At 46.2% G+C, this 10,187-nt stretch overlaps 1 protein-coding gene across 1 annotated transcript; it reads left to right on the top strand.

Annotated features, from left to right (window-relative positions):
• Nucleotides 1-1,102: 1,102 nt before the first annotated feature.
• KNSTRN (kinetochore localized astrin (SPAG5) binding protein) lies at nt 1,103-10,168 on the top strand. Its single transcript, XM_077820277.1, has 8 exons — nt 1,103-1,653; nt 4,379-4,511; nt 4,702-4,764; nt 5,083-5,182; nt 7,196-7,310; nt 7,724-7,782; nt 7,907-7,978; nt 9,408-10,168. The coding sequence occupies exons 1-8, from the start codon at nt 1,578-1,580 to the stop codon at nt 9,537-9,539; spliced, it is 750 nt and encodes a 249-aa protein (XP_077676403.1). The 5' UTR covers nt 1,103-1,577; the 3' UTR covers nt 9,540-10,168.
• Nucleotides 10,169-10,187: the final 19 nt, after the last annotated feature.

Raw genomic sequence — 10,187 nt, 5'->3', positions numbered from 1 at the left:
TATCCATTGTGAAGGAAACTGCAAAAATAGTAGGTTTTCTTCCTATTTGGAATGAAACCAAATTTCAAAATGCTCATTTTCCTGTGAAATGGAAACCCTAAGTTCGCAGCAGCTCTGCTCCTACCTCCGTGCAGCGACCCTTGAGCTGGTGGTGCACCGATACTAAGCAGGTTTCAGAGTAGCAGCCGTGTTAGTCTGTATTCGCAAAAAGAAAAGGAGGACTTGTGGCACCTTAGAGACTAACCAATTTATTTGAGCATGAGCTTTCGTGAGCTACAGCTCACTTCGCTGTAGCTCACGAAAGCTCATGCTCAAATAAATTGGTTAGTCTCTAAGGTGCCACAAGTCCTCCTTTTCATTCAGTGGAAATAGTCTCTAAGGTGCCACAAGTACTCCTTTTCTTTTTGCGATACTAACCAGTGACAGCGCTGCTAGCTCATTGGGAGCCCTACCAGGAATATTTCCGCCCATCCCCTACAAGTTACTAATTGCACTTTCCCGCAAACCAAACACGAGGGGACCCTCGCCTTGCTCTGCCTCTGAACAACCAGATAGTCTGCCTATGCCTAGCTCCACCGCTGGGGCACGACAACCCCCCCGCAGCACCGGCCACACGAGGGCTGGGGGCGAGACAGGCTTCCACGCTGCCAGCGCTCACGGGGACGGGAAGTACTGCAAGTCTGGTCGGTCTGCAGCTGGGCGAGAGGCCGGGCAGAGCTGGGGGGGGGGGGCACCCCGCTGCGCCCGAGGCTCCCTCGCAGCCGCAGGGCAGCCCAGAGCAGGAAAGCCGCCGCCGCCCCCCAAAGCCATAACGCAGCATCGCGGCGCTCCAGTCGCCGCCGCGCAGCCCCCTGGAGGGTAGGAGGCTCCGCGCCGCCCATCCTCCCCGCCCGAGGGAGACTCCCCAAGGGGCCACGTGCGCGCGGACACGTTCCCCGCGCCTCCGACTTGGCCACCCCAGCTCAGGGCGGTGAATTCGGTGGGGGCTTCACTTTCCCCACTGCGCATGTGCAAACACCACCCGCCGGCTTTGCGCCTGCGCGGCCTCTTCGCCCCGCCCTTCCGTCGCCGTTCCCACTTTCAAACGGCAGCGGGAACAGCGCCCACCTAGATAAGTGCCTGTCGCCGTCACCTTTCTCTGTCCCGTGAGCCGGCACCCGGTCCGGGGCGCCCCCGTTCCGGCTCTGTGCAGCGCGTGGGACGGGTCCGGCCCGGCTGTCGGGCGGGGGTGGGGAGGCGCTTTCCTAGGGTCCGACACGCGCGGGCTGGTGGGCGCGTCCGTGGAACCGGCTTCGGTTCCAAAGCGAAACGGTCGGAGCGGCCGCGCTGTTCCCGCGGGCCTGGCCGAGCCCTGCGCGACGTCCCCTGGGTCTTTCAAACGCCGCTCGCTGGGCCGCTGTGCGAGACTCCCCACCTGCCGGGGCCCTGCTAAGTGTGTGTGTGTGTGTCCCGCCGGGGACCCCTCTCCCGTCCTCGCCCCGCTGGAAGAGCCTCCGGGGCGTTGATCGGCGCTTCCTTCCTGTGTAGCCGTTGGCGTCCAGGCGCGCGGCGGCTCGCGCGGCGGGGACCGGCAGGCCATGGAGAGCGAACATTCCAGGATCCCGGTCTACAGCTTCCATCCGCCCACAGCCCTCTCCCGCAGCGTCCCCGCAGGTCAGTGACCCTGCGGGCGTGCTGCAGCTTCAGGCTGGTCACAGCACTGCGGCTAATCGTCCTCTCTCTCCCTTCCTTTCTCTCCCTTCCTTCCTTCGAGTAAGGCTGGGAGACCAGCACCTTTTGAGCAGCAGCGAAGTATTATTGCCTACTTCGAAATACATGTGGTCTCTTATATTGTGAAACGTTAATACGTTACACTTTCCAAGACTCCTCTTTTTCATTAGCTGAGCACCTGTTTGTGTCTCAAAACCAGTTGAATTTTTGCAAAACAGGGAGAGGGTGTGCTAGAAGAGTCAATTTTTATTTTATTATTAATTATCATTATCACTGCAAAGTTGGTTGGTGGGAAAGAATACAACCCCTTGCATTTTTAGGAGTAAAGGAGCCCAGGGATACTTGACTTCTAGAAGGCTGATGAGAGATGGCTTTGGGGAGTTTTTGGATTCAGAAGGTGACCTAGGTCTTAATTTTCTAGAGTATTAACTTTACCCTCTAAAGAATCCGGGATAAATGCTCATCAATATCTTTTAGTACAAAGGTTCTCAAACTGTGGTCCGCGAGCTGCAGATAGTTCCCCCTAAGGTGTGTGCCTGGGTGGTCACACACAAGAGAATGAATGGCCACCCACCTAATTAGTGGTTTCAGAGTAGCAGCCGTGTTAGTCTGTATTCGCAAAAAGAAAAGGAGGACTTGTGGCACCTTAGCGACTAACAAATTTATTTGAGCATAAGCTTTCGTGAGCTACAGCTCACTTCATCGATGTAGCTGTAGCTCACAAAAGCTTTTGCTCAAATAAATTTGTTAGTCTCTAAGGTGCCACAAGTCCTCCTTTTCTTTTTGCCACCTAATTAGTGGAGCTGCTCAGGCGTGGCTCCACTAATTAGGTGCCTGGACCCTGGAGAAGACACATGTAAGGTGAGGTGGTGCCTTGGGGGGGGAATAGGGGATAGGTGGGAGGGGGCAGTGGGGTGAGAAGAGGGGGTAGGGGGAATTGGGGACGTGACGGGCTGCGGCGGCCAGAGAAAGGCAACTTTCCCCAGCACCAGGGCTGTCGGGGAGAGAGTGCCCTCCTTCCCAGCCTCAACTCTGTGGGAGCTGCCTTGGCCAGGGAGAGAGGGAGAGACACCCCACGCCCCCCAGCCCTAGCCTGGGGGCTGCCATGGCGCGGGGGAGAGGGCACATCCATCTTATTAGAAAGGTAGGACTATTGATATTAAAATATGAGTTGTGTGCTCTTATTTTTAGAACAAAAATGTTTACTATTAAGGTGTTTCTTTTATTTTTTTATATATATATATATATATATTTAAAAAAAACACTTTTATCCAAAGCACTTTACAATAGTTAGCTAAAATGGTACAAACATTTGGAAAGATCATTAAGTGGTCCACCAAGACCTTCAGCAACTTTCAAGTGGTCTACGGGGAAAAAAAGTTTGAGAACCACTGTTTTAGTAAAACCATGAGTATCACTGTTTTAATTTGCAGAATGGTTTTAATCTTACTAATAACTACTATAGTTCATCCAATATTAAACCCTGTAATTATTTTACAACCTTAACTATAACAGTGATAAATAGAAAACTCTTAGCATGCCATCCTCATGTGTTCATAACCTCTTGAAACTTGTATTTTGGGCAGAAACGCTCCATGCTTGGCCTCCTAGGCTTGTCTTCATTCCCTGTGTTTTTAATGTGTTTGTGAGATAACAAACGTGTGTTAACTATCTCTGTAAAAACATAGTGGAGCCAAGACATGATAGTTTTGCTACTGGATTAACTAGGTGAGATCAGTCCCAGGAGGGCATATAGTGCTGGGCTCACACATCTGCTTTGGATTTTACAGCAAGATAGCTATCGCACATTTGTTATCTCGCTGTTCTTTTTTTTAAAATCGGTTTGCATCATTGCTGAGCTTTTTCAAAAATTATCCTACTGTTGGTCTAGTAGTGGTGCAACTCCACCAGTGCTAGCAATGCTGGTAGGGCGAGTGTAAGCCAGGTAAAGTCATCTTAACCGCAGTTTTGCCTAACTTTGCTCAGAGGATGTCAAAACAATACGATGGCCAAAACCCATGTGGCTACTCTACACTAATGCTCCTATTGCTAGCCTGTCGCTGAACTTCCAAAACTGCTTGGTGTGAACAAGGCCCTACATAATTAGTGGAAATATCAGATGTTAAAGAGTGGCCAGATCATCATGACATACAGTCAGTCTGTATATTCAGAGAACAAGCTTTCTCATGACTTTGTGTGACTTTCATCTCAATGTTAGAAGTCTGTAGTTGCTTAAGCAATGTCAAATTAAATCTTCTAACCCTAAAATTTTTAAATCGCTCTGTTCTTCATTCAACACTGAACAACTTTGGCTATCAAAGCAGTGTTCATGTATCTGTCTGATGTTGAAATGACTGTCTGTGTCATTAAACCTGGGTGTCAAGCCATCCGATCCACTGCTGGAATGGTAAACCACATTCTAAAACTGCTTACTGTAGCCCATCCAGGGCTTAAGTAACATAATTTTTTTTATTCTGAGCCTGTATTCTGTTCAGGATTTGGAGACTGTAGGGATGGGGTGAGGCGTGCTACTTACATCTTGTTAGAGTGACATGTTAACATGCAAGTGATTCCTCTGAAGTTCAAGATTTCCTAATGTGAAATTTGGAGGACTTTTTGCTCTTGTTAATTCCTCGCATTGTTCGGTGACACTTGTATCTTGTTGCAGATATACAGACACCATTTCCATCGAAGAAACAGCGTATCAACAAAACAGTTGAGCCAGAATTCAGCAAAGATCCCAATTTCACTTTTAGCTCAAATGTTCCAGAGGATGGTGTCTTCAAAGCCAAAAACCAAGGGTAAATGGAAAGTACATGCACTGACAAACTTCAGGTTTTTAGTAATCTAAAAATTCCAAAAGGTACTCCAGTCAGTAGCAAAAAATACGCCTAGAAAATCAGGCTTTTGTTAAAGTGATAGTTTGGTGGTTTGGCAAAATTACTACACGCTTTGATGATAATGATGATAATGATACTTCTACCATTTTAGTCTCTGTAGGTCTACCAAGAAAGCAGAGCCTCTTTCTAAAAAGACAGCAACAATTGCACGAGGGTAAGTTGGTGCAAAAAAACTTCTCTCAAATAGTACTATTAGCTGCTCTGATGAGGCCCAGTCTTGTATGGCAATGAACAGTATGGTCTAATTCATGTGCTGATGGCCAACCATCAACTCTAACTACATGGAGCCCAAAACACTCTAGTATTAGTTCAGTGCACACTCCATCTTTCAAGAGAGAAAGTTACACTACTGCAGGTGCACTGAACGCTGGCTGACGCTTCCCTAGCTGAAGCATGTCTTAACCGTGCTTAGCTGAATACTAACCATAAATTGGCATCTGTTAAATCCTCGGTGACGTGTCACTCTCTACAGACCTCTGAGCCGATACAGATTGGAGACAGAGCTAAAGACGAAGAACCAGTTGTTGGAAATAGCCAAACAACAACTGCACTCAAAGCTGGCAGGAGCACAGGTAAAAAGCGGTGCTTGGCTGATCATCTTGTTAAAAGATTATCTGGTAATACTTTTATGAGCTGTGTGGGGAATAGTGCTATGGCTCATTGAGTCCAAATAAGATCTCTTCTGTTCCCATGTACCACACTCCCAATTTACTTGTTTAAAGTTGTGACTGAAGCCTGCTATTAGGTCTAGTATGTGATAGAAGGCAACGAGTTTGTCAAGATTCAGGGCTAGCTGCACCTCTGTCTCCTCTTGATCTTTCTAGCTTTTAGGCCTTGACCTTTCACATCTCAGGCAAAATCATGTGATTCTTCCATTCTTAGACCAGGCCCTATACTACAGTACCAAGTGTGACTGCTCAACAGATCCAACTGGATTTGGGTACCTGCAGTTCTTCCCTTCAGGAGCTGTGACCAGTGGTGAACACAGTGACACAAAACAGCTTTCTTTAAAAGTATTCTTGAATCTGAACAGTGGGAACACAGCATAAGAATACTCCTGGGGGCATTCTGTGCCAAAAAAGTAAAAATTCCACACACGATATTTTAAAATTCTGCAAATTTTATTTGTCAAAATAACACTACCTAATCATGCCAGTTTCAATTATTTTGGTAATTTATGTCAAAATATCTGTCAGCAAGTATGTTTGTAACAATACAACATACATACATACATACATGCAAATTCCCCCAGGAGTAGAGTTAAGGAAACCTCTGTGACAACCCAGTGTCCTGTTTCTCTGCCCCCTTCACACCCCAGAGCGCAGCTGCAGGGCCCCCCCTTGCTAAGATACCCCCCCTTATCTGCCCCTCTCCCCAGACACTTGCCCCTCTCCCCTCCAGAGCCCAGGGATCTAGTGGGAGAAACAGCATGATGCTAGGTCCCAGGCTTGTGCAGAATTTCCTGCGTGCCACTGTCTCCTTTCCTCAGGGCATGTGGGGAACTGCAGCTCCCTCCCCTGCCCCCCAGCCCTTTCTTCTATGTGCGAACTGGGCTCTGCTGGGTCCAGTGGCCCCTACTGGCAGCCAGCAGCACTGCAGCCCATTTCGGGGGGGGGCAGGGCAGAATTCTGCACACAAAACGTTTCTGCGAAATCCTGCATGACGCAGAATTCCCTCAGGAGTAAAATAACATTTTAATTATTAAATTATTAAAACAAAAGTCTATCTTTTTACCTAAAAGCTCAAGTAGGCCTCTATTACCCTAGACCCCTTCAGGAGCAGTCTGTTGCCTACACTCAATAGTTTCTGCTTCAGTCTCTTCCTCTTACCCCTTAACATTCTGACTTCCTCCACAGCATGGCTAGGTCTACACTTTAAACTCTTGTCAGCAAAGCTATGTCAGAGTTATGAAGAGCTATGCCAGCAACAATCCGTAGTGCAGATGCAGTTGCACCAGCAAAACTGGGCTTTTGCTGGTATAGCTTATTTCTCTGTGGGGCAGAGGGCAGTGCTTGAGTAAGCTATACCAGCAAAAGTGTGGTTTTACGGGTATAAGCTGTGTCTATACTAGGAATGCTTTGCTAGTAAAATATGCTGGTATAGCTATACTAGCCAAGCGCTCCTACTGTATACCTGGTCTGTGTCTCTAAACCCTTCTGAGGTTTTGCTCTCTCCTCATTGGACTGAGACATTCCTGGATAAACCTATTTTAGCAAGTCAATAGGGGGTCTAGCCAGCACTCCAGGACAAATAACTCCAGTACTGTCCATCAAGAGGGGCTGTTCAAGATTTACTGTCCTCTCCCTCCCCTTCCCACCTATTTGGAGTGCATTTCATTAGCAACGTTGTTAGGAATTAATACAACATATGCCTACATTAATTGAGTCCAGAGATAGTATTAAATTATTACAGGCAGCTCCAAATCTGTCAGTATTAAAAAAGTGGTGAGAACTAAATCAGTGTCCAAGAACTTATCTCCAGTACATTGGGAGCAGGTATGGCTGCGAATTAGGAAGAAGTTGGGAGGAAACAGGAAGAATCTTTTTAGGGGCTCTATTGACTTCTAACTTGTGTGGTACTGATAGGGCACTATAAAAGACTTGAGAGAAAAGAATGAAGTCCTGGAAGAAGAAGTTCAAAAGCTGAAGAAATTTCAAGAAAACTGCATGGTGATTTTAGAAAGCAGAAATATTGATCCAGGTAAGGACTAACTATTTCAGTTCTAAGCATAAGGTGGGGAGTTAGCCCCCATCTCCTCCCATTATGATAACTGGTACCCTGATTCTTCAGGTGTGACCTTTTTGTTGTAACCAAGGAGCTCATGTGACATTCATTCTTGACTTCAGTGTAGCTTGACTTCAGGTTTTGGCAAACAGCAACAGCACTAATCACTCTGCGCTGAAAGGGAGAAGTTGTTCTATCTGGCTCTCTGCTTACTACAGAAGAACCAGACTCATAACTCCCCAGAATACTTGATTTGCTCTTAATGTAGATTTAGAGGCTGATTCTGCAGTGAAGTGACTTAATACTGTGGGTGAAGGTGAGGTCTAACAGCTAGTGGGGAATCGTTTGGGTAACTACTAAAGAAGCTTATGAAAGTATTTATAAATCAGTTACAGGCAATGAAATCTTGGAGGAAGAAGATACGAAGGAGTGTCAGAAGCAGACAATGGTGAGAACTTTTGAGTGGAATTGGGTTACAGATTTTTGTTTACTAGAAGTTTAAATTGATAATAGAGGCAATTGCTGTGTGGTGCAGAACCTGGATAAACTAAATGCTTTGGGCTTTTCTTCAGTTGCTGACAGAGAAGCTTAAAGAAGAACTGAGACTATTCAGCCAAATGGCTGCAAAACAGGAAGAGCTTCTGGTAAGACAACCTTTTCCTTCAGAAAACCACAGATATTCAGTTGCCTGGTTTGGGATGAAGTTCTGGTTTCCTGGGTTCTCTTCAAGCAGACCAATGTACTGTAGCAGGCTTACTACCTTGCCTCCTGTCTTCTGTTGTAAATATGCATGTAATAAGGACATTCTAGGTGGTATTAAGTTCCCAAAGTAATGGGAAGGGATTACAGCTAAAATCGGTCACGTCACTGAAATTAACAGCCAGCTTAACTTGGAAGATCCAGTATAATCAAAGATAATCAGGATTAAGTATAGTCAGAACTGGAATGAGAGGCCTCCAAAAGAGAATGAAGGGCGCACCAGGAAGCTAGTGATTCTGAAAATAGCAATGAGCCAATGTTGCAGAATTGTTGGAAAGGGTGGCGGCAATGTTCTGGAAGTGCAAATTTACGTATCTACTGAGAAGTTCCTGCTACTTAGGGTCACTAAAGATCTCAAGATCCTATTCACAACAGATGAAGCATTATCCTTCATGGGAGGAAGGATGGTCCAGTAGTTAGGGCACTAGCCTGGAACTCAGACTTAGTTCCAACTCTCTGCTGTGCCACAGATTTCTTATGTGACCTTGGGCATGTCATCTGGTCTTTACCTTACTTTCCAATCTCTACAACAGGAGTGGCCATCCTGTGGCTTCAGAGCCGCATGCAGCTCTTCAGAGGTTAATATGCGGCTCCTTGCATAGGTGCTGACTCCGAGGCTGGAGCTACAGATGCTAACTTTCCAATATAGCTGATTGGCAGGGCTGCCAGTGGGTCGGAGGTGCTGGGAGCTGGAGGGGGTAGCGGATAGGGGGCTGCTGACCTATTACTGTGGCTCTTTGGCAATGTTCATTGGTAAATTCTGGTTCCTTCTCAGGCTCAGGTTGGCCACCCCTGCTCTACAACAAGGAGTACAGTACTTACCTACCTCATGGAGGTCTTAAAAATAAATTTGGTTGCCAAGTGCTCAGATGCTACAATAATGCCCATATAACTACCACAGGTAGCATCTTAGTCAAATTTCAGCTACCTATGCATTAGTGTTTCAGAAGTGGCTCTTCAGGGTGAGAACTCCTACTATGCCACTAGCATGGTAAATTCAGAATACCCAAGATTCCTTAAACTGTGGTCTTTACTGAATTAACTTTGATTCAGCTGGATGTAGCCAAAAAACAATACTTAATTGTACTCTCACGTGATCAGCAGGAGTTTTGAAGTTACCAAGGGCTGGTCTTGAACAGGATGTCTTAGTAAGAAATTGGTGCTTTGGGGTAAGGGGCTGAAGCAAAGTGGTCTTCCTGGTGTGGCTTGACTTACAAAAAAGCCATGTGCTTTTAGCTCTGCTGCCTCTGTGGAGTCATACATACTGTATTTGTAACAGTCCCTACTGTGCACTAACTTGCTCTTTCCATATAGACAGCAACAGCTATGTGGAAACTGGCAGAAAATGATAGAAACAATTTCCTGGAGAAGCAGCTATCCTTTCAGAAAGAAACAGAAGAGTATGCTGCCACTGTTGATCAGGTGGAGCTCCTCTTGGACACATGAGGAGTAAGGACTAATCCTTGTGTCATGTGTTTGCCCTTATCAGCTTCTCATGACATATGTGACTCTGATCCAGGAGCATCGTTTACTGTCAACAACAGAATTAAAGGTTACTGATGGGTCACAGAGTACACCAAAGCCCCTTTTTAAGAGGACTGATAAACCTAAAACAGATGTATTAAAGTCATTCTACCATAGAAGTTCCCCTTCATAGCATAAATATATATAACTTTTTTTTTTACTCTTTTGTAAATTTTTTTTTACAGACAAACCTTTCCAGCTTTGTGCCTTTACCTGTATTGCGTAAATCAATTTTACAGTTTCAAATATGTCTATCTCTATGGGGAAAATAACCCTGTTTTTTAGGCTTGTTTTAATGCCTGCTTCTGTTGTTCAACTGTACTTTCATATTTCTAGTAAATGACTTATTACCTCCAACTCTGGTGGTAGTTTACTCCACTTAATCCATCATCACTTTTCCCAAACTGCTGTTCTTGCTCTTCTAGCTGAGTTCCAGCCCTTCCCCTTCCGCATCCCTGGCTGCACATGCCAGCAGTAGCTTTCCCCTACGCAGCTGCAGGAAGTATAAGTTGATGCGGGCGGATGGCTGAAGATTCCCGTGCGGCTCAGGGTCTGGCTGGGCACTGCTTG

This window comes from Eretmochelys imbricata, chromosome 6 (genome assembly GCF_965152235.1).
Source record: "Eretmochelys imbricata isolate rEreImb1 chromosome 6, rEreImb1.hap1, whole genome shotgun sequence".
Taxonomy (NCBI): domain Eukaryota; kingdom Metazoa; phylum Chordata; order Testudines; family Cheloniidae; genus Eretmochelys; species Eretmochelys imbricata.
This window is presented reverse-complemented; position numbering and strand designations above follow the sequence as displayed.